We start from the raw sequence: 24407 nt of genomic DNA, 5'->3' as shown, positions 1-24407 counted from the left end.
TCAGACAGTATTTGTCTTTCTATATCTGGCTTATTTCACTTAGCATAATACCCTCCAAGTCCATCCATGTTGTCACAAATGGTAGGATTTCCCTGGGTTTTGTGTGTGTGTGTGTGTGTGTGTGTGGCTGAATAATATCCCATTGTGTATCAACATAGCACAACTTCTTTATCCAGTCATCCATCGACGGACACTTAGGTTGTTTCCATGTCTTGTCCATTGCAAACAGTGCTGCTGTGAACACGGGGGTGCAGGTACTTTTTTGAGTTAGTGTTTTGTTACCTTTAGACGTATTCTTCGAAGTGGAATTGCTGGATCATATGGTGAGTCTATTTTTAATTTTTTTCAGGACCTTCCATACTATTTTCTACAGTGGCTGCACCGATTCATATTCCCACCAATAGTGCATGAGGGTTGCCTTTGCTCCCCATCCTCAGCGACATCCTCAGTTATCTGTCATCTTTTTGATGACAGCCATTCTAATGGGTGTAAGGTGATATCACATTGTGTTTGACTTCCATTTCCCTGGTGGTCAGTGATGTCGAGCATCTTTTCATGTGTCTGTTGGCCATTCATGTATCTTCTTTGGAAAAATGTCTATTCAGGTCCTTTGTCCAGTTAAAAATTGATTCATTTATTTTGCTATTGAGTTATATGAGTTCTTTATATATTTTGGACATTCACCTGTTACAAATATATGGTTTGCAAATATTTTTCCCATGACGTAAGTTGTGTTTTTCCTTCGTTGATGGTTTCTTGTGCTGTGCAGAAGCTTTTTAGTTTGACGTCGTTCTGTTTTTTTTTTCATTTTGTTGCTTATGCAGATTTCCTCTGGTTTTGATGGTTATCTTGAGGTTATGTAAAATGTCTTTGCAGGAGTTTCGCACTCACATATTGGGGATAATGGGTATCACGCCAACAACTTGCTTTCCAATTGTTCAGGGAAAGAAGCCTTCATCCTGTGCTGCTTTTCTATAAGCTTGAAATTATTTCAACAAGAAAAGAATTCAAGCCTTAGGGGCCAACTTAACATAAGAGTCAGTAGTAGTAAGAATGTTACACCAAGAATGTTCGCATTGTGTGTGTGTGTGTGTGTGTGTGTGTGTGTGTGTGCATGCACGTGCACACGTGTGTTCACCACTGTTGTGTGTTTGTAACTAACAAGCCGTTATGATGGCCCCATTTCATGCTCCAAACCTTTCTGGAGCCAAAATTTCTGCCCCTTGGTTTACCTCTTTTGACTTTTGTGCCTCATTTGTAAGCTCCACACAGTGCGTGTAAATCTCCACAGCTGGTGTGGCTGTTTTCTCTATAAGATCTTTAAAATCTTTGAATTACAACGAACGTTTAACTTTGCATGGCTCCTGGTGCTGCAAGATTCAGGGCCGTGGGGTGGTCTGACTTTCAAATAGAAATTGTAAGCTGTCTTAGGACTTAAATGAAGACTAGCTACATGCAAGGATTCTTCTTTCCTAATCCATTCAGCACCATTACTTCTGTAATATACTATTTTTAAGAAAACGTGGCACATTTGGATGAAATGGCTTTCTTATGCATCATTCGTCTGTAAACTGTCAACAGTGCCTGTTCCATACATTCTAACTAGAAACTGTCTTTCCTTTACACTGCCTTGAAGTGATTCCGGGCTATTACTGCATCCTGTAAGCAAGAAATCTCAGACACAGCGGGGGAAGGGGAACAGGAGGGCTGGTCCGCAAACTTTAAGTCAGCTCTGGTCTCCTCCCCGCCCCCAACCCCATCCTGCACAGATTAGCTGAGCGCCAGCGGGGTGTCAGGCAGGGTAATGGCCCAGGCACGTGCTGGCTTCTTTAAGGAGCCCTGAGTCGGGAGGGAGAGAGCCCACGGCACTAGAAATTTAAGTCTATTCTTACAGTTTGCACCAGGGAAATCAAATACACCTGCGATTGGAAGAGGAAAAGTTGCTTGGGGACAGGAATAAGGAAGGCCTTTCCGGAAAGGGCAGCGCGTCCAGCCAGGCTGCATTTGTCAGGGAAGGAGGGACAAGGAAAGGTGGAGCCTGTGGCTGGGAGTCTGGAGGCAGGCATCCCCGGAGCTGGTGGGGGGACTAGGGGAGCCGGGTGAGCGCAGGCCTGGCTGGAGAGGGCCTGGGAGGCCCCGAGGGCGGAGCGTGGAAACCAGAAACTGACAGAAACTAACACACCCTTTTGTGCAGCACAGAGGACCTCGGTCTCCATCCTACAGGTTGTGCGGTGTCCGTGGCGAGTTTGCTGGAGGGTGATGGGGGCTTTGTGGTTGCAAAGAGGGAAGAAGGGGCTATCAGAACCTCAGGGGCTGGAATTGTTGGCTCCCCATCCACTCCACCCTCCGCTCCAACACTGTGGCCTCCTGCCCGCCAGACCTCACAAAACAGCCGGCCTGCATGTCCTGCCATTCACCCGGCTTTACTTCTCTCCATGTTCCCCAGTATGTGACTGACTTACCTGGTGATGGTCTGCTCTGCACGGGTATCTAACCTCTGTGCTAACAGGGTCCCTGTCCTGCTCCTGCGGCCCCCAGACCCCCAGCGCTTCTGCTGTGCGCCGTGCTCTGGATGGAGTGAGGGGCCGTGCAGGCCTGCCAGGAATCTGGACCCAAAGAACCAGGGAGGCCGGGACACTCAGAGTCCAGGAAGGGACCCTGCAATGGCTGAGAGGCTCTGAGCTCCAGCTGGAAGGGTCCGGGGGTGAGAAGCCCCGAGAGCTCTCTCAGGCGACAACAGCCTTCCAAATGAGACAGCACACCCTTGTACCATGATCTTGTTGTCTTTTCCCCAGACCTGGCCCTTTTCAGTGGGAAAGCAGACCTCAGGTAATATTCTAATTTAGGGGTATTGGAACCAGGACAGTGATTTCTCTAGGGAAAGAGCCTGAAGCTGAGATCTTTCTTCCTGCACACTGTCCAAAGCCAGAGCCTGTGATAGTGAGGCTGGTGTGTCCCTGGACCCCTCTGAGATCTCAGACCCGGTGGGCCTGTCCTGAGGGAGATCCTGTGGGTCCACGAGGTCTCAGCCCCAACGTGCCGCCTCCAAATTCCCAGCCCCTCGCGTGCTGGGATCTGAAGGCCGCGCGGAGCAGCCGTGGCCCAGGGGCGACGTCGTCAACAAGCTTCCTAGATGAGTGTCCAGCTGGGCAGGTGGTTCTCTGCATCTCCAGCAGCTGGATGTCTAGGGACGCGGAGGGGTGGAATCCGCAAGCTTCTCAGATCCCTGGCTGCGGGCTCAGGTCCCTGGCTTTGCCAAGCTAGACGTCACCTGGAATTGCAACAGAAGCAGACAGATCTCGACTGTCTGAAAACTAGTGGCCTTACTTCTAATGTCTTTCTGATTTGAGAACCAACCAACTTGCTCCTGTTTCAGGCAACCAAGCCCTTCGGTCATGGATGCACAGGGGTGCTACAGCCGGGGCTCCATTGCCTGGCACATGGGTGACTATGAGGACACCAATCAGAGAAACTCCCGGCGGGCCACCCTCGTGAAGCAGAGCGAGGCGGCACTGCCCAGGGCTTCCAGACCACCCACGCTGCGGAAGCTGCCCCAGAGGGAGGAGGTAGGGTCATTTGCTTGTCTGGATCTTCGTAGAAAACGTCAGGCTGTTTCAACGTGAGAATTCAATAATGCTATTTAATAGTAATGCTACGAATAATCAGTCTTACATCTCCTTTTAACCTATCAAAACGTTTCGTAAGTCATGTTGGATTTCCGCAGTGACGTCCGCACAGGGGGCAGGTGGGTATCATCGCCACACTGTAGATAAAGAAAACAGGAGGTGTGGGGCTCAGCCCTTAGAACTGCTTGTTTATCATGTGGTTTAACCTGGAGAGAGAATGGCCAATTTCTTGGTTTCCAAAACCTGAGAGCGGTCTCAGGCAGAGGGATGGAGGTAAACCTACAACCCTTCTTAAAACCTCGCGGACTGGTTAGCAGAGTAAAAATATACCAGTTCCAATTCAAGGGTTTTTCCCTCCCCATCGCTCTCCATGGAATCTTGAACGAGTTGCGTAATTTCCTGATACGGGTTTTTGAATTGGGAAAATGGGGGTGTCAGTATCTGTCCTGAACATTCTGTAGCTGTCGTGAGAGCCAAGGAAAGAGTGCGTAAGCATGTATTCAAATGAACAGCTGTTTCCTGGGGTCCTGCTGCATAATCCCACAGCCGGGTCTGCTTTGCGGTCCTCCGGCATTTCAGCGTGGAGGGTGACAGCAGCCTTCCATGATGACACGGGGAAGAGACCAGCCAGGATGCATCTGGAGACACCTGCTCCCTACGTGGTGGGGGTCTCCTGGCTCCACTGGAGAACCGTGCTACCTCCCCAGAATATTGCTTATCATCTGTCTCCAGGGATCTGATGCGTCAGCAGTTGTCCATCTGACAATTAATTATGTATGTATATGAAATCTTGTGAGGCAGCCTTAGAAGCCCTCTTTGGTGGGTGCTGCCCCCAGGATGCTCTGTGCTGAAGAAGGGAGCGGCTCAGCTGTGAGTGTGCCTATGTGGTCTGAATTTTGAGCTGGGTCCAGATGAGACTGCTGCAGCATGTGGGAGGAGGCTTGGATTAGCTCTTTCCCACCACTGAACTAATTTTGTGTAGGATTAGAGCAATCGTGGATTAAATGATCCCAAATGCCTCCTGTCACTTGCTGAATCCAACTGAGATGTTTTTGCATGTTTAAAAAAATCTGTGAAAAGACTTACTTAGAAATGATTTCAGACTTTTGGGAAGGTTATTTAGACATCAGCCTGGGGGACGATGGATTAGAAGCATTGCTGTGAGGGGTGAGTGTGGAGGGGCGAGTTTGGAGGGCATTTTGGTAACTGTTGAGAGACAAGGAGGGACCGAAAGAAGGCAAAGAGAAAGGGGAACAGCGGATGCATCTGGGATGCAGAGAGTAAGCTGGGCACTCTGGGTATTGACTGGATGTGGGGGAGACCTCAGCTGCACGGAAGGAGGAAGGAGAGACAGTGGACCACAGACCTTACGAGATGCGGGCGGGGCGAGGGTAGGGGGCAAAGAAGTGAATGCCAAGTAAACCTCTCTAGAAAGTGCTGAGTTGTCAAGGAAGGAGAAACTGGGGATAAAGAATGGGGAGGGGGACAGAGGAGAAAGTCGGGATACTGCGAACTTGCAGGTGATGGCCGGAGGTCCCCGACAGCTGAGGGCGATGCCCAGCTGTGGGAACTCGCACCAGGCTGCAGGGGTTAGTGCCTAAAGGCAGGCTTTCCTCTCCCACGGCGCACGAAGAAGTGGGACCTCCTCTTCTGCCATCCCACAGGGTGGTTCTCACTTAAGACTTTCCCTGCTCTCCAGCACCCCCTTGGCTGCACATACTCAGAGATCGTGTGACTTGGATATGTCGGCCCTTAAGGGGTGACGCTGAGGTCCTTACTGTTCACTGCATTAGAGAGCTGACTTCGAAGTCCGCTTCCTATCATGGGTGTGGCAGTATTCCACTACCCACCTCCATTTTGGGGGCATTATATATATAACTGGACTGACCCCTCAAGTACCAGTGCTAGTCAGGGTTCTCCAGAGACACAGAACCAGTGCGATGGATCGATGGATGGATGGATACATGGATGGATGGATGGATGGATGGATGGATGGATGGATGGATGGATACATGGGTGGATGGATGGATGGATACATGGATGGATGGATGGATGGATGGATGGATGGATACATGGATGGATGGATATATGGATGGGTGGATACATGGATGGGTGGATGGATACATGGATGGATGGATGGATATATGGATGGATGGATGGATACATGGATGATGGATGTGTAGATAGATTGATAGATTATAAGTAGACGATAGACAGGTGCTACATGGATAGGTAGTTAGGTAGGTAGTTAGGCAGGAAGGTAGGTAGGTAGGTAGCTTTCTTTTAAGGAACTGGTTCATGAGACTTTGGAGGCTGGCAAATCCCAAACCTGCACAGTGGGCTGGAGACTCCAGAAGGCCATGAAGGCAGCCTGGAGGCAGAATTTCTTCCCTTGGCGGGGGATGTCAGTCTATTTTCTCTTAAGTCCTTCATCTGATTGGACAAGGCCCTCTCACACCATGGAGGATAATCTGCTCTACTCAAAGTAAATCTAAACCTCTAAATGTTAATCTCACCTAAAAAAAATACCTTCACAGCAACATCCACACTGGTATTTGACCAAATATCTGGGTACCATGGCCTGAGCAAGATGAGACGCCTAAGACGAACTATTAAAAGTACCCGTCTCGTCCAGGTGTGAGGATTAAATGAGGTCACCTGTAGCAAGCACCTCACAGACCCAGAAAGCTATGTGGTTGGTGTGTATGTACGGGTCTAAGTTGTTGTCAAGGACGTGATTTTAAAGGGGACATGGAAAACACTGGAGATTTCCATTAAATCCAGAAAGGATTTTGCAATATCTAATATTACTTCTTCCTGTAGTCTTAACATAATTCAACATGGTATGATGTTGCTACAAAAGTTATACTTGACAGCATATTTTTCCTGAGGCCATGGGGATCAATGATCTCATCCCTTTCATAGCAAATATTCTCTAATGCCCTTGATTTTCCTAAAATAAAATTCAAAAATAAAATAACCTACTCACACACTTAATTTATAACAAACCAATATAGTGCCCAGCTATACTATCTTAAAACTCACAGGAATATATATTTTAATACCTGGACACTGGGGCACTGGTGGATTAGAACAGAAACTATGATGAGGGTAAGGAGACGCTTGCTTCCTTCCGCTTGGGTCTCCAGGAGGCAACAGAGATGAGCGAACGCAGATACAGGTAGACCACTGATGACTCACACTACATGGGTACCACAGCGATTGGGAACACGGTTTTCCAAATTATGTCAATTCCTGTTAAAATCCACACCTTACCAAGTAAAATCTTGCCTCAGTGTGTACAACAGTGGCGTCCCTGGAAAAGTCAGCCTCTGTTCAAATCGTGAGAGAAATACGTTATGCTTCCCTATAGAGCAGAATTAAATTCTGAGCTTAGATCATTATAAATGGGTCTTTCAGCCACATGAATGTCAGCAGGATATTTAGAAGTCACACAGGAGGCAGGACAGCTCCTCGTTCCGTGGGGTGTCCCACACGTTCCAAGATGTCTCTCCCCTCCCTCAGCCCCCACCACTCCCTGCCAGCAGCCCTTACCCATCACTACGCGACTAGAAATGTCCGACACTTCCAGGACGTCCCTGCTGAAAACCTCTGACTTACACAGTGAACTTGTTTCAGCAGGAGTGACTGGAAATGAGACCTTCAGTCCAATTAAATGCAACAAACAAATCATGTGCAGTACCAGGAAAATGTTCAAGATAAATTCAAAAGGTTTATTGCACCAAATGCCACAGAAAAATGGATCAAAATAATCTGTGAACAAGTTTTAAGAAAAGATTTCCATACATTGACATTGATCACTATTTAACTGATCAGAAACAGAAAGTCTTACCAATTTGTCTTAACAGAGCTTCAATAACAACAAATCAACCCTATAATCTTCTCCTTTTTTAAACACCACTTAAATTTAAGCATACTGCAATCTGGGATGGTTCACCGAATTTTGACATTTAAAAATGCACATTCAGAGGGGGCAGCTTGATTTAGGCAAATATGCTATTAAAACGTCCCCACCCCCAAAGCACAACAGAAAACAAATGGTTCACATTTACCGAGAAGTTGAAGACTTTTTCAATTTCATGGTCAAAGTATGCGTGAACAAAATACTTGCAAAAGTACGTACGCATCAGTGGAAAAAGCCGGATGTTTAAAAGAACGGTGGGGTCACTTTTCATTCCTTATTGTTATGTACACCCAAGTCTAGTGTGGAACTTAAAAAGCTACGGATTAAGTTTTATAAAATCTCAGGACCTCACGAGAGGGCGCTCACAGCGGCTTAGTATCATCGAGCGGCCGGGATTGTCCTCCCTCCAAAAAAGTCCACTCTGAAAAGGATGGTTAAGTTAAAGTTTTGACGTGTAAACAGCAGTTCCGCGGGATGTGAAAAGTTGATAGTTGCTTTCAATAAAAAACAGCACGCTTCAGGAAAAAAATGGATTGAAGCCTGTACAAAAAGCTATTTAACACTGATAAAAAATAAAACCCTTTGGAATTCTGCACAAGTACGGAAGCGACACTACCTTTTCCTCGTCCTGTTGAGACGCGCACGGTCATCTCGACGCTGGCATCACTCGTGGACCGCGCACGAGCCGACTGCGATGCCCGGAGGGACATCGTCCCACTGGCGCGGACACGCCTGCTCGCCGGCGTCCGGACGAGCAGGGCGCTACGAAGGTACGCTCGCCAGGTAAGACCTCGGCGTGGGGGAGCCCGAGAGGTGGGGTCCTGTCAACTGAGGTAGTTTGCTCTGTGTTCATGTATATTTTTAACTTTTTCTTTTTCTCTCGAGGTGGGCACGGGAGAGGGCAGGGTCCCGTCTTGCCTCCTGGGCTGAGGCGGATGAAGCCGCCGGGTGCTGCGCGGTGCTGAGGCTGCATCTTACGGTCCCACGAGACTCTCCTCTCCGCTTCTGGGCGAACACGCGGGGCTGCGTAGAGGAGGTTTACACGGAGCAGGGACCATCTTGGCCTGTGTTTGTAGGGCAGCGGCTAACGAGGATACGTGCTGCCTGGAGCCCTGAGCATCCCTGAGGACGCCTCCACCCTGGGGACCCCTCCCCACAAAGCCTCCCCACAGGACGTTCTCCCCGGGGGTCTGGGGACAGTAGACTGAGGCAAAACCAGTCTCCTCAGGCTTTGAGGGGCTTCTAGGTGAAGTGTGGAACCAGCCATCTAGAGCTGTTTCCCCCCGCCTGGGTCCAACTTGCAATAGGCCGCTCCGGGCCACAAAGACAGAGCCAGTTCTGTATCTGTTATTTCCTAGGAAACCCTAGGAGGTGGAGGCGGAGGAGCGCCCAGAATGTGTAAACAAGGAAGGGGACTGGAGATGGGGAAGCTTGGAGCTGTGCAGACAGGAGGCTGGCTCGCGGTTTATCACAAGGATGCACACGCAACAAACGTGGGCAGGATGAGCGCAGCATTGGGGCAGGTCCACTCCATCTGTGGACGTGACAACGACAACCCTGTCATGGAACCAGGGACTCAAAACACCAATCGCAGACGTCAGGCGAAAAGAAACAAACAAAAAAACATAAAGAATGGACAACGTCAAGTTTATGAGAGAAAAGACAGAAAATGTAAATTAGAAGATCTTAAGAGCCTTAACGGACCCACCTCCACTTCACGTCGTAAAGAGAGGGGAGGGCAGCAGGCCTGACCCGTTCCAAAGAATTATTCCTAAGGAAGAACACACCTGTTTTTCCTCCCTTGGTTCTGCTGCGATGCTCTGTCAAACAAGTAACTCGCATTTGTAACAGAATTAAGACACAGACTTCTGTGACTTGGTGTTTGGGATCAGGATTTCATTGGACAGAAAAATCTGAAGTCGTTTCGTATTGTGAGGTGTGGGGGTGACATGGAAAGGACTGGAATCGATTCGTATGACAGTGAAGGAAATGGGAGCCTGGTTCGAGCGAGCGGTCCTCGAGAGCTGCAGGGCGCCGGCAATGTCTGCCGGGCTCGGTTCACTCCTGCCTGTTACCAGGCCATTCCGTGAGAAGTCATTCCTTTACCCTGGACATCAGCACATCGTCTGTTTCACCATCAGTTAACTAAAGTTCTTTTCTATCGACAGAACATTAAGGTTTTGTTTTGTTTTGTTTTGTTTTTTAAAGCAAATTGTGGGAATGAATGGACGATTCTTCATTTTGGTGGGTGAGTGAATTTCTGGAAAGGTGTTTTGAAAAGGACGTGGGGGTTGGAAGGCACGGAGATGATAATGTAAAAATTTAGCTCATGTGTGGATTGTTCACAAACGCTCCAACTAGTCCCTTCCGTGAGTCACCCGGAACCGTGGCAGGTGCCGTGTCCCCCCAGGACAGCGGTACCTGGTAAAGTTCGACGGTCATTCGTCCTCACTCTTCCGGGAAGAAGGCGGCTTCGGCTGGAAGAACTGAGCAACGGAGACACTCCTGAGCTTGTGGAAACGGCTTTGGTAAACGGCCTCTGAAAAGGCTGCGGCAAGCTCTGAAGCATTAAGGTGAAAGCCGTGGGGCGCGCCCGAGCGCGTGCAGCGCGGACCACGTCTGGATGGGGTGAAGCGGCTACATGAGTCTTGGGTTTATTGCACCAACAATGCATCCCTAACCTGCCCACGCCAGCATCGCAAACGAGGTAAACTCGGGGAAGACGAGGGAGCAGCGGGTCCCCGGAGCTCTGGTCCCCACGGCCAGTCCCAGTCCCCACTCGGCCCTTGGCATTGGCACCCAGGGACCCTTCTCAGAACAGCAGGACAGGCTTCCTCCGCCTGGAGAGCCCACGCTGAAGCTCTGAGCCGTCTCCTCCTGGAATGGTCCGCGCTCGGAGGTGGTCACTGCTCCGCCCGCACACGCCGTCGGGACCCGCAGCTCCGCGTCCGCGTCCACGCAGGGCCCCGCCTCCTCCTGCATGAGAATCCCGGGAACCGGAGGCCCGACGTGCTCGGAAAAACACGCACGAACCATGTCGCCCGGCCCAGCATCCCCTGGAGAGCCACACGGCACGGCGGTGGCCTCGGCGACACGGAGGGCTGACCCTCCTCCTCCGGTGGAGAGCCTGACTCCTCCTTCGTGGGAAGACTCGGCCTGAGCGCCAGCTCATAAGAGTATCTGAGCCACGTAGGGGGAGTGGGTGCTGGCGACGGCCGTCAGCAGGGGCAGGTCGTTGGACTCGATACTGCGGAGAGAGCGGAGAGTCAGGCAAGGTGCAGGGCTCACCGCGGAGGCCCGCTGCCCGGCACCCAGCCTGCCCGGCCACCGCGCAGGGTCCCGCCGCCCCGCACGGCGAATGCACGCGATACCTTGTAATAACCTACGATGGAAAGGAATCTGAAAAAGCCCAAGTGTATGTCTGACTGAACCACTCTGCTGTACACCTGAAACCTGCAAGTTATCTGCAGAAGCCAATGCCCCAGAAGGGGAGGGGACTTAAGTGTGGTACGTAAGGAAAACAAATGTGTGACAGGAAACGCTGGGCGCCAAACAGCACAGTCGGTCACAGCCTGGGTGTGATGGATGGAAAGACTCAGACAAGAGTGCAGACGCCTGAGTCTTGGGGTCACACTTGGATGAGTGGACGTAATAGACAACTTCATGGCTGAAAATGTGTTCCTGCCCCAAAGTGCGGGGATGGTCACCAGAGGTTGGGGGGACGGTCACCAGAGGTAAGGGGGACACTTCTCCATGTGCCCAGTGTCTTTTTCTTACTTCTCTCTGAGAGTAAACCAAAGCCAGAACTTCTCCCAGAGAAGTCAGGGCAGAGACTCCCGGGCAGGTGACACACGACTGGTAACAAGCATGTCCCCTCTTCTGCTGGGTGCACAGACAGGGAGGAGGGTGCAGTCACCCCTAGGACACGCGGGCAGGCCCCCAAGTCCAGGAGAACGGCCCTTCCCCCTTCCTCCAGCAAGACAGGCAGACACAGCTGCTGGAGTGACAGCTGGTGACTTCCCGTCCTTCTGAAGTGACCAGACACGTGAAGGGGACTTCACTTTCCACTTTCAAGGAGAAAACCACCCAAGGGGAAGACGAAGGAAGCACCGCTAGCTTAAAGGTCTGCATTTGTCCCAGGGTGGGTGTGAAACTCACTGGGGAGCCGCAGAGGCTTGGGCGGGGGGGTCTGCGGGTTCAGGGCGGCCCCGGGTGGCTGGGTCGGGGGAACAGCAGCAGGACAGCCCCGTCGCGGGGAGAAGCGGTGCCACTTCACAGAACTCACCCCAGGACGACGCTCAGTTCTTTGACGTGGACTCGCGTGTGCCCGCGGAGGTACTCGGACAGCATCTTACTCTTCAGGTACACCTCCTGCAGCCGGTCCTCCAGGTGCATGACGCACTGCGGAGCCAAGCGCGGCCACGGTGAGGGCGCGCGCCCGGGTCCCCGCCGGCGCTCTAGGAGCAACTCCCTTAACCCGCCTCTAAGCCCACGACGCTGTCTCAGCTCTTCAACATACACTGAAACAATCACAAGCCCCCTCAAACCCCACCACTAGGAAAGATACGAAGAGGTTTCTGTCAAACAATAATGTTTAAGTTTTCCAATGACTTAAGATCTTCATAGAACCAGAAATCGACACAACATTGTAAACTGACTGTAATTCAATAAAAACATGTATATATAAAAAAAGCTGATGAAGACCTTCATATGTATCCTCTAATCTTTTTTAAAAAAAAGTATGTTTTTCACATAGTCGAAATCATTCTGTAAGTACAATTATTTCCTGTTTTCACAAACTTTAGAATAATCCTTTCCCCATGTTATTAAAAATTCTTCAATCAATGTAATTTTGATGACTAGATAATTTTTCAGAAGGTGAATTCACCATGACTTACTTACCCACATAGCCATCTGCATTTTTGTTATTGTACCTAATTTTGTAAAAAGTATCTTTGTTACTGTTTTTCCCCCTATATCTCAGACTATTTTGGTGTAAGACATCCCAGAATGACTGGAACAAGGTTATTTTGAACTTTTTTTTTTTCTCTCAAGAATGTATTTTAAGTAGGTCTTTGATGACAGTAAAGAAAGGGCAGTTATTTCCAGGACGTCTCTACACTTGGAATTGTGTCCAGCTTCATTTTTTAGTGAGCAGCCACCATCTGTGTCTTGCACCAGAGGCAAATGCTTTTGGGTTTGGCAGGCAGAGCTACCCAGGCACCTGATGGCTCCGGGATGGTTAACTCCATCAGACAAGATTTTCTTCTAGATCATTATGCCTGCTGTTTTCAAGGTAAAAAAATTAACAGATGCATTTAAAAACGTTGATCTTGACCATCTGGGCGGATCAGTGACATGGAAAAAGCATCGCATGAGAGATGCCATCTTTTCCGTTTCTCACTGGCTTAAATTCTTCAATGTGCCGTGCAGGGTGGCTGGAGCACAACCAGTGAGTGAGTGAGAGTAATAATCAAAGCAAGGAGGGCCGCAGCCATTCTCACAGACACGTCCCCCCAGGTAAACCAAGTCCAGTGCTGAAAGGTGTCCTGTTACATTTCAGTTCCTTACAGAGCAAACGCAAAGGTTTACTAAGTGTTATAAAATACTTCATGTTGAGTCCTTTATGTCTTAAAATAGCTCGTTCACGGTGTTTTCGTGGTCCCCCGGAAAACTGGGTGTTGCCACGTGGAAATGAAGACAACACCGGGTTACACAGAGTGGACATGAAACTTGAACTCAAAGCACTTTGTAAAAGCCTGATTGTGAAACAGAACTGTTTGGGGATCCCCCTCCCCTTTCTGAGATGGATTTCTTCAATTTTAACTTCTGAAATTTTAAATAGCGACTTTCTCTTTTCATACTGAGGGAACTAATAGGCATTTAGTCAAGTGTTTCATTCAAGCGATTTTTATGAAGAATTTTTAAACTGTGGGTGAAATTTCCTTTGATGGTGATGTTGTCAGGTTAGGTCAGTCACTCATTAAGTGGTTAAACATAACCTCCACCCAAATAGAGGAGGCAGAATTAGCTATGGGAACTGATCGCTGGGATAATTAAGATGTCAAATCTAACAAGAGACATGTCATAGACTGCCACATAAAAGTTTTGTAAATACTTACAACAGTAAAAATCTGTAAAATCAAATCTCTTGCTTCTCTCTTACAGAAAAGGAGATTTCAGCCTCCAAGTCGGCAGGAAGCAACTTGCTACTACAAAGGAAAGCTGTCTACAAATGTAGAACAAAGATGAGGCTGTAAGACCCACAGGAGCCTCCTGTGTCCCTCACCCCCGCTGCTCAGGCCCAAATAAAGGTTCCCGTGAAGCGGTGGTGTCGGTCTTCAGAGCCATGAACACTGCCTGAGAGAACCAATGGTTTCCAACAGTGGCACCAACGGTACCGCTTCCTGAGAGCTTAGAACATCTGTAACAGTTACTGCAAGGGCTTCCCTGAACCACCTGACTCCATTTTCGTCACCACACAAGACGGGTTCTGTCGCTCCCCCAGCTTCAGCTCTGACAAGGCACACGGTTAGGAGGCAGTGGGGCTGGGCCACGAGGCCGGGCCACTGGCCCTGAAAGGACTAGCCACGAGTGTCCACTGGCGGTTAAGGCACCTCTCGTGGGCGGTGTTTTCAGAGGAGTCTCAAAACACGCTTGTCGAACAGGCCCCGTCTTTACTTTACAGATGACAAGGCTGAGGTTCTGAGATCTCAAGGTCGCCCACTAACGAGGCAGTGGCAGAGCCTGGACGTTACCCCGGTTACGTCCAGTGGTGTCCCTGTGATGCCGCACTGCCACCTCCGAAGACAGCCGGATGGTGTCTCAGGGCTCCTTTTTGCAGGACACAGAAGCCCCGACTTGCAGAATGCAGTGTGACTGGAGGTTCGGTCACAGGAGCTCATGAAAATCACTGCTCCATAAATGGCAGGTGCAGGTAGCTAATCTTCCGGTTCCTACTCCGTGGGTGATAGCGCTGCATCTTTTGTGGGGGCCGGAAGGGAAGTGACGGCTGTGTGGTATGGGGCAGAAGCGCAGAGAGCAGCATCGAGCAGAGGGAGGGCAGACGGACGGGGATGCGGGCGGCTCGCTCACCCACCTGCATCTGCTCCAGCCAGCGGGCTCTCCCAGGACACACGCCCTTCAGCTGCCTCTTGCTTTGGAAACCTCCCTCCCTCCCTCTCTAAGTATGTTTTCCCTCAATCTCTGCACACACATGTACGCACATACACACACGGATTTCTTTTGCATATTATTCAAGCAGAGCTGTCATCATTTTCTAGGAGATGCTGGGCGCTGCCTGCTGCTTGTATTTAATGTAATGTTACCAAAATGGTTTAAAATCCCATTTGACAAGGAATGATTGCTACCACCTTCTGTGGGTCTGGTGCGTCCCCATTTTCAGTGTTGACACAGACCATATCCTATTTTATCTGTAACAACCCGGGGAGGACAGTCCCCAAACACACGGGACTGCAGTCCCTTCCGAAACCAGCTTGCTTGGCATGGATGGAATAAAAGGAAAACCAGTGAGTTCTCTGGAGGAGGATTTTCAATCTCCCTTCCTGCGTGGTCCCTGCCTCTACACCTTACTTACTTTTCTACAGAACTTGTTCAGAAAGCTGTGTGTGGTTCCACGTCCCCTGTCTCATGGGAGAGCCACTGAGACTGAGATCTACCCTGGGTGCCGCTCTTCTGTCGCAGGTCTGATTCCACTGATCTAACCTCCAATTATGGCACAAGCAGTCCACGGGAGCTCGGGCTGCACAGTCACCTTACCAAGGGCCGTGTCCTCTGGCCATACTTACGAAGTCGGCAGGGAGGTGCAGCTTGTACAGTTGCAGGATGGACTGGAGCAGGCTGGACACCTGGCTGGACACAAGGACCTCCTGGCCGAGTTTTGAGTCGTCCACCACCTTCCTCTGGCTCGTGGCCACCTGGACGCTCCACTTCTCCGTGTCGGCAACGATGCAGACGGCCTCGGCAATGGGCTCGTCCAGCACGGGGTGCTGCGGGGGGAGCACAGGGTCAGCTCTTCCCGGGTGTCACCCAGAGCATCCAGAAGTTTCTGAGCAGCATCAGACAGAGGGGTGGGAGGGGGTGATGGGCGCCCCAGGAGTAGGGAGCTTCCCGGAGACTCACACAGGGTGTCATCGGACTGTCATGTAAAAATTTACTTGACAGAAATGGCAAGCAATCATTATTTCCCTGTGGCACCAGGAGACACAATGTAATGTCATTGGGGGTTCACAGAAATGTGCAAAGGCACATGCTCTCCCTCCAGCCCTGGACATTAAAGTCCACTTCCTTCTGCAACACTGCACCCTCCTTTTAAAATGGACACTTAGAACGAGGGGTAGGATTCTACTCCTAGGAACAAGGTCTGGCAGGTCACATCATTCCCTGGAAGGCATGGCCTGAATCACAAAGCAGTGTGGATTCAGTAACCGCGTGCTACAGGCGTAGATCAGCTCTGACTGCCTACAGGAATCAGATGTGGGTGGCGAGTCACTTATCTGGACGGGGCCAAAAAGTCCAAGTACAGCTCCTGAAGAACAGACTTAAGACACAAACACCCAGGAGCTGCGCAGTGACAAGAGCCGTGCCCCAGGGCAGACGGGGTGACCGCGGACGCAGCCAAGGAAAAGGGCCTAAAAAATTGAATTCCTTGAAACTGATCACCATATGACTGCCTCCCTGCCAGGCCCTGTGCCACACAGGTTGAGCGTCCACACGTGCGCAAACCAGCAGCACAAGGCCGCCTCCCGGCCGCAGGACAGAAGCAAGGAGGCGAGTGGGCGAGGGTACAGGCAGACGCACCCTGCAGCCAACGTCCTCGCAAACATCCTCTGACCCTCCTTTACCAAAGGAAACCGGGTCTGGCCTCGTCCCCTGTGCGGTCCCTTTCCTGCCCGGTGGTGGCCACTGTCGCTTTGGCTACTGAGTCTAGCTTCCTCCCAATTTCCCTTTGGAGAAGGATCTTTCCTGGGTAAGTCCTGGAGGGCCACCCACCCTCCACCGCGCTGTGGTAACACGACCCAGGCGAGGCCGATTAGATGCTCCGGGGATGCCCAGCGGTCCCCCCATAGCAGGGGGTCAGGAGGCCCAGGGTGCTTGGTGCCACCGTGTTCCTGGCCAGACAGCAGCTCCTACAGACCCCTCAGGGAGTTCCTGGTCCCCGACTTCCCGAGATGCCTCGTTCTCCATCTGGCCAAGCCTAGTTCGTTGGTCTTCTTATCATTTCTAAGACTCCCTGATATTCTTCCAATAAAGTCCCTTCTGCTTAAATTAAGAGTCGGTTCCTGCTGCTTGCAGCGAAGGAGACACACAGCACACAGCCCCGCCGCGGACAACCGTGGCCTGGGATTTTTACGACAGCACTCGGGGCTGGGAGGGAGGCTGTCGGAAACCCCAGGTGTTGGCTGTCATACTGTACCCTTTTTTTTTTCTTAGTTTTTTAAAAACATTTTTTATTGAGTTATAGTCATTTTACAATGTTGTGTTGAATTCCAGTGTAGAGCACAATTTTTCAGTTACACGTGAACATACATATATTTGTCACTTTTTTTTCACTGTGCTACACTGTACTTTTAACAGGCGACCTGGCTCCCCAGTTTGGGGCTTTTTCCCCTGCCTCGCTTTGCATTCTTTCTCACAGATGAGGAAGGAGGGACTGGTGGGCTGAATGAGACCCGTGTTGGGGCCGACATTTTTCCTCTATCACACCCAGGAGGGAGACTGTCAGGACTTAAAATGTGTTTCCCATTGCAAAGAAGAGCCGATCAGGCAAGTCTAATGGCCAGACCTTTCCTTAAGCGTCTGTTCAACGAATCTTAAACGTGAGAAGTGAAGAATGTGGCAAGGCGGCTTCTGGAATGAATGAAGCCCAGTTTCCCAAGGATGGTTCTCACTTTACAGACATGGAAACCAAACTGTACAAACGCCACACACATGATGACCCGAAGTCCCGCTCCCACCTGAAGGCTTCTGCGACCCCGACTCCTGCTCTTCCGAGACAGACACACACACACGCACCAAAACAGGGAATGCGGAAGGACGGGGTGACTGCAGCGACTTCCCTTTACCAGTTCCTGCAAGTTCTTGCTCAATCCGTGTCACAAATTCACAGCAAGATGACAATGCCTTGTCATCGGCGTAACCTGGTCCTTAGTGAAGTCTGTCAGGTAGGTCTTTTAAGTTCACAATTGTACCAAGTTCACGCACACACCGGGTACAAACAAGGAGCCACTCACCAGCAGTGACACACGTGGCACCGTGCTTCTGAGAAAGGAACACTCTAACAAGTGCTGCAGACCACGAGGTGATGATTCAAACACCTGTCAGACCCCTGACCTCCGCAGCTCTGTCCTTAGAACTTGGTTCTGATGGTCACCAAAGAGCAAAGGTTCTGACGTCAGGGAGGACAGGGCTGGGGCACTGCCTCTGTCCCTTGCCAGCTGAGGGCCGCCCAGCTTCCACATCTGTGAAATGTGATGGCACTTAAGTCACAGAGTCTGTGAGAAAAACGTGTCTGCCACGTTAATCTTGTCTCCAAAACCCTGCGACCTCTTAACATACCACACTGCCATTTCCCTCAGCGATGCATCAATCTGCTCCAGCTCGTCCCCCGAAACGCTCCAGTGCAGACTTGTCTTTTTCCACCTTAGAGCTCTCCGCGCCTGCGCCCACCTGCCACCCCGGGCTCCCTGAGAAGCGCCCCCTTGTCCGGGGAGGGAGGGCGCCTGCTCTTATCAGGCTGTCCCTGAATGTCTCCCCAGCTCCCTTCTAAACGGTCCGGGTCCTCAGGGACCCAGCTTGGGTCCAGTCTCCCTGGCACCCCACGTTCACCATCAGGCATTTAATCACTGTCTTAACGTGCTCGCGATTTCACATCTGTTTGTCTCCTCAGTGATGGCATAAGTCATTCCAGGAGAGAAGTCACATTTTTCTTCCGTAGCCTCTGAAATGAGCGTAACAACACGTCAGGCGTGGGCTAGCTATCTGATACAGGCCAGCCCTGGCGAATAATCCTCTGCTCAGATTTCTTCATTTTTAAGGTCAATCCAGTTCCTGTTAAGTCATCTGCACAACCGTCAAGATCGTTCTCTTCCACGTCCCACGTTTAAATGACCAAACTTTCACATGGTTACCTACTTCTCATTTAAGAGGCAGAAACTACCACCCCCCACGTACGTGTCCTTCAGCTACTGATGAGTTCATTTTTTAAAAATTGTCTTCATTTATTATTATTATTATTATTATTATTATTATTATTATTATTTGCAGGGGGAGGTGATTAGGTTTACTTATTTATTTATCTTAGAGGAGGCACTGGGGACTGAACCCAGGACCTCAAGCTCACGCTCCACCACCGAGCCACACCCTCCACCAGCGACTGATGAGCGCATCACGCCATCCCCCCCGTGGGGGCCCAGGGCAGCTCTGAGCTACCGAGAGAAACACACGGACACAAAATACAAGAGCTCACGACGTATCCTGGCGTGTCAGAAACGGAATCTAGGACATCATCCAATTGCCTCTGACATTTTAGCTCGAGTCTGCCAAGCCGTCTCCTTTGAAACCTGAGGACCTGGTTGGGGTGGAAGTCCCTCGGAAATAAGACTGTGACAGTGTGTGCGACGGTCGCAATGTTATGTCAAGAGGAGAGAACATGGTTGCCTCTGATGTGACTTGGCCAAGAAACTTCCCGTCTTTATGCCGCTGGCATGGCCCAATGTCTACTCTCAACAGAGCCTCTGTGAGCCCTCAAGGGGCAGCCCGGAGTGTGCAGCAGACGACAGGCGTGCAGACGGGCGTCATACTCCCCGCCGGCCCCACACTCTGCACACGACCGACAACTGCAGACTTAACCACAGGACAAGCCACCAGGCAGCCTCTTCCACACACAAGGGGGCAGGTGATTGGTGACTTGGGGGCTAGGAAGGAATTTTTCTCTGAAATATTCTAGATTATAGAACATAAGATTCTTGGGGATCATGTAAGCACCAACTTGTTAGCCGTCCTATAGAGGATAACTCTGGCAAGTTCCATAGCTTGATTAAACTGAACTTGAGTAAGAGGATGCTGCGTGAGAAAACACCTTTCAAAGAGACCCTCACCCAACGGCCCACACAACTTAGTAACAAAAACCCAACCTAATCCCAAAATGGGCAGAAAACCTAAACAAGCAGTTCTCTGGTGAAAACATATGAATGACCAATAGGCACACGAAAAAATGCTCAATATCGCTAATTATCAGAGAAATGCAAATCAAAACTACCATGAGGTATCACCTCACACCAGTCAGAAAGGCCATCATTCAAAAGTCCATGAATGATAAATGCTGGAGAGGCTGTGGGGAAAGGGGAACCCTCCTACACTGCTGGTGGGAATGCAGTTTGGTGCAGCCACTGTGGAAAACAGTATGGAGATTTCCCAAAAGACTAAAAATAGACTTATCATATGATCCAGCAATCCTGCTCCTGGGCATATATCTGAAGGAAACTCTAATTTGAAAAGATGCATGCACCCTAGTGCTCATAGAGCACTATTTACAATAGCCAAGACATGGAAACAGCCTAAATATCCATCGACAGATGACTGGATACAGAAAGTGTGTGGGGTGTGTGTGTGTGTGTGTGTGTGTGTGTGTGTGTGTGTGTGTAACGGAATACTACTCAGCCACAAAAATAAAATAATGTCATCTGCAGCAACATGGATGGACCTGGAGATCATTTGAAATGAAATAAGCCAGACAGAGAAACAAAAATACCATATGATATCCCTCATATGTGGAATCTAAAAAAAGGAAAGGGAAAAAAAAGGACACTATGAACTCATCTACAAAACAAAAACAGACTCACAGACTTAGTAAACAATCTTACGGTTATCCGGGGAAAAGGGGTGAGAGGGGATAAACTGGGGAGTTTGAGATTTACAAATGTTAGCCACTATATGAAAATAGACTTTAAAAATTTCTTCGGTATAGCACAAGGAGGTATGTTCAATATCTTGTAATAACATTTAATGAAAAAGAATATGAAAATGAATACATGTACGTATATGTATGACTGGGGACACTGTGCTGTACGCCAGAAACTGACACATTGTAACTGATGGCACTTCAATAAAAACAAAAAATAAAAATCAAACAAAAAAACCCCAAAGAGACCCTCACCGATGGTGACAGCACCATGACTTAGTGACAGCAGCCTTCGTGTGGCTTCAAGTAAGGCTCTGACTGGTCGCAAAGAGAAAACGGGTGATTCTTGCCATGATGGTCATCTTCTCAGCATCCGCTCTTGGTTAAATATCCTCAGATCCCCTATGTTATCCTTCTGTGTCCTTAGGAGCCAAGGCCCACCTCCATCACCACACCTCCATGTCCTTGAACTGAAGATTTAAGCAAGCTAAGCTAGTCCTTGGCCAACCCACCCACTTCTGGACGGCTGAGAGCCGTCTGCCAGGATGCAGATGTGTGGACTGCTGACCAGTGCCCAGTCTCACATCCACGCAGAGGAAAGAGCCCTGCTGGTCACCTGCCTCCTGTCTATACAACCATCCAGAATACAAGATACTAAATTTCCAGCATCCTGACTTCCCTGATGTCAGATTTACAGAGATGGACAGACAGAACCTCCCACGGCGGCCAGGCTGGCCCTTCCTATGGTGAGTCTGAAGCTCCTGCAGCCAGCCCAGCCCCCTTGCCCTCTCCCGGCTCATCCTCACTGCAGACGCCCCCTCCTCCAGGAAGCCTCTGTGCATCGCCCCATGCCTCCCCCTACAGTGGGCTCTCCGTATCACCTGTTGGATTTTGGTCCCTGAAGGACAGGGGCTGTGTCCTCTCTGCTGCTGCTGAGTGTTTCCTTCATCCTTGACGTCCCGGAACTCAATGTGGGTTTCTCTCTATTCACCCTACTTGGGAGTTAGTGGGCTCCTTTAATCTGAACGATCGCAGTCATGCTTTCTTCCCACACTGTTTCTCTTTCTCCCCTTCCGTATGTGCTACAAAATCATCTCGTTTCAGCCTCCACGTCTCTTACTTGCTCTCTCATAATTTTTCCTGTATTTTTGTCTCAGAGCTACAGAGAGAGAGCGTTGTACCGAGTGTCTCCTTCATGAATTCTAATTCTCTCTGGCTGTATTTAATCTGCTCTGCTTTTTAACCTGTCCCTTGAGTTTTAACTTCCATGACTGTATTTTTCCATTTTAGCAGCTCTTTTTAGTTCTTTAACAAATCTACACAATCATGTGTTGTATCAGACCATCTTTTCTCAAGGTTCTGGTTCCTTCTTTTTACACTGGAGCCATTTTAAAGTAGTTACTCGGCAGTTGTTTCAGATTATTCTAGGAGGGCGAAGCCTCCTGCCTGTACCCCCGCATCATGGCTGGTAATTTCTAACCGTGAGTCCATCTTGCTGGAGTTGTTTGTTTTATGTTCCACGTGTGTTCCCTGGAAGCAGGTCCTCCACTGGTGGTGGAGGAGAGAGAATCAATCGTTCTGGTCTACCAGACACTGCTGAGGGAGCCTGTGGCTGGGGTGCAGGGGAGACACCTGCCCTTCTGCCTGTTCCTGCCGGGTGCCCTGCAGACCCATGTGCCGCTCCGGGGATGCCACAGAAGGCAGGCCAGTCACTTGCGGAGGAAGGAGACAGCTTAAAGTCAAGGGAAGGGGCTCAGGGTCAAAAAGGTCATTGGAGTAAAGTTCTGTGAGGATGTGTGTGATGCCACAATAAAATGTGAGAAGGCTAGGAGCTTTTTTTTTTTTTCAGAGAATGGCACAGACATCCAAATATTTTGCACACAATGAAAAAATTGGGGAAAACATCAAAATCAGCAACGTGTCTAATATTTACAAAATACAAGAGGAATTATGCCTGAGAGACATAGACTAAACTTTTTATTCTCCTTTAGGGGAAGAAAATGAGCACAAAAGCCAGAGCGTCATATCTGAAAGCATCACCCTCCCCCTTCACCCTCTAAAGAAAGGCCCTCGTCTGCTTCTCTCGCTCTGGAAGGCAGGGTCATGGCCACGATCACAGCCTTACGTGGAGGAGCCCGCACCCCCACACCCAGTCCTGTGGGAACCCTTGGATGTCCTGGAGCCTGGGAGAGGTGCTGGGACACACAGGGGTGCACACAGCCCCCCTCCTGCCCTGGGGCCCATAGGCCTGGCGGGACAAGGACGTGCCAAGGGGCCTGGGGTGGCTTCAAAGAAGAGGCAATGTTGGAGCAGGTCCTGTAGAAGGAACAGAGGCTGGTCCGATGATGCCAGAGGGAGAGGGAGTCAGGGAGGGCAGGCCAGGAGGAGATGGGCCATTGAAGGATGGCTCACGGCATACTGTGCCGGAAAGGAGGCACGTGCAGGGCTGTGCGCGTGTGTGTCCACATCCGAGGACATAAAAGGGGCAATTCTAGCCAAGGAGCCTGGATGCTGCTCTCCAGGAGAAATGGCCCGGGAGAGAGAAGAGTAAACGATCAGGGGGGAGGGCGCAGCTCAGTGGTGGGGTGTGTGCTTAGCATGCACGAGGTCCCGGGTTCAACCCCCAGTACCTCTGTGAAAAATAAATAAATAAACCTAATTATCTCCCCCACCAACAAAGATTGGGGAAAAAAAAGTAAGCAATCAAATCCACATTGGAGGAGGAGCCCTCCGTGGCCCCGTGCAGGACGACTGGGCACAGGTGCTGGCTGGAAGGTCACTGCGCTCACGGTGAGGAGGGAGGGGGCCATGAAGCCCGCAGACTGGAGCGGGCGCTACGGGAGAGATCAGTACTGTTTCCACGTCGTTAGAACGATAGTCCGCTATAGGAGACACATGTTAACATCATACCCAGTTTGCACGCTTATACTGAGTGTCCATCGGTGCCTGTGTGTCTGTACACGTGCACACACGCCCCGAAGGTTTCACTGGATGGTAAGACGGCGCTGCAGGCCCGTGGCCCCGCCACACACATCGCCCAGCACAGGGGTGAAGGCAGCGAGGGGTGCTCTGAAGCAGCAGCCCCATCCCCCAGAAACACTCCCCACAGCACTGTGTCGGGTTGCCACTGACAGGAGGCCACCCCAGGGCCGTCTGTTACGGAGGTGATGACTGATCACTCGCTGGGACTCGCTGTTGTTTTGGGAGACTTCCTGGTCCATCAGGCTTACTTAGCTATTCACAGGCCTACATCCCACAGAGCGCTCAGCACCACTCCTGATCTGTGCTGCGGCTTTCTGCGGATATTTCTGGAGTCAGTCTGTTGCTCCTTCAAAAATGAAATGAAAGAGGCTGCTACACCCAACTGCCGCCTGGTATTGTGGATTTTGCTGAAAATGCCTGAGGCCCTGGAGCTCGGTTTCTTGAAGAGAACCATTAACACAGGATGTGAATTCCGGTCCTGATGCCCCACTGCTGCAGAGCGGGGCGCCTGGCCTGCTCCTGGCCACATCGCTGGCGGAGGAAGAGTGGCCCTTGTCCGCGCTGAATGGGTGGGTGACTGGGTTCTGTCCTGGCAGCCCCATGGGAGCCTCCCAGGAAACTCATTCACAAAGCACGGCCACCTGTGTAACTGTAACTGCTGACAGCCATCAGGCGTCCGGTGAAGTCCCAGGCACCACGCTACACACTGCATACGCCTCATCGCGCGGTCTTCACACCGGACTTTAAGTCCTGTTATTTCCTAAAAGATGAAGCTAAGGCCTAGAAAATTAAAGAAACCTGCCGAAGGCCACGAAACCACAGGGGATGAGCCGTCACTCAGATTCAGGTGTGCCTGCCTTTAGAAGCCGAAGTTTTAACTGCTAAGTGATTATTTTATCTGTTCCTCTAAACATGTGTTTCTGAGACTTAGCGAGACCCACTGATTTCCTTA

At 50.3% G+C, this 24407-nt stretch overlaps 2 protein-coding genes across 8 annotated transcripts in view; one reads left to right on the top strand and one right to left on the bottom strand.

Moving 5' to 3' along the window:
• Nucleotides 1-13876, top strand: part of SPMIP2 (sperm microtubule inner protein 2) — an 88708-nt gene extending 74832 nt beyond the window's left edge. The window contains exons 4-5 of the mRNA XM_072975029.1: nt 3377-3566; nt 13720-13876. Coding sequence (XP_072831130.1) covers nt 3377-3566; nt 13720-13803 — 274 coding nt within the window. The 3' untranslated portion in view covers nt 13804-13876. The remainder of the gene's footprint in view (nt 1-3376; nt 3567-13719) is intronic.
• Nucleotides 7340-24407, bottom strand: part of FNIP2 (folliculin interacting protein 2) — a 105484-nt gene continuing 88416 nt past the window's right edge. For 5 of the 7 annotated variants that reach the window (XM_072974990.1, XM_072975004.1, XM_072974995.1 and 2 more), the window contains 3 exons: nt 15360-15560; nt 11837-11952; nt 7340-10798 (listed from right to left, as the gene is read on the bottom strand). In XM_072974990.1, the coding sequence (XP_072831091.1) occupies nt 10720-10798; nt 11837-11952; nt 15360-15560 (396 nt within the window). In that variant the 3' untranslated portion in view covers nt 7340-10719. Of the gene's footprint in view, nt 10799-11836; nt 11953-15359; nt 15561-16973; nt 18512-24407 lie in introns of those variants that run through there. The other 2 variants (XR_012079372.1, XM_072975018.1) reach the window with 2 other exon arrangements.

This window comes from Vicugna pacos, chromosome 2, assembly GCF_048564905.1.
Source record: "Vicugna pacos chromosome 2, VicPac4, whole genome shotgun sequence".
Taxonomy (NCBI): domain Eukaryota; kingdom Metazoa; phylum Chordata; class Mammalia; order Artiodactyla; family Camelidae; genus Vicugna; species Vicugna pacos.
The sequence above is the reverse complement of the archived record's forward strand: the minus strand, read 5'-3'. Positions and strand labels throughout refer to the sequence as shown.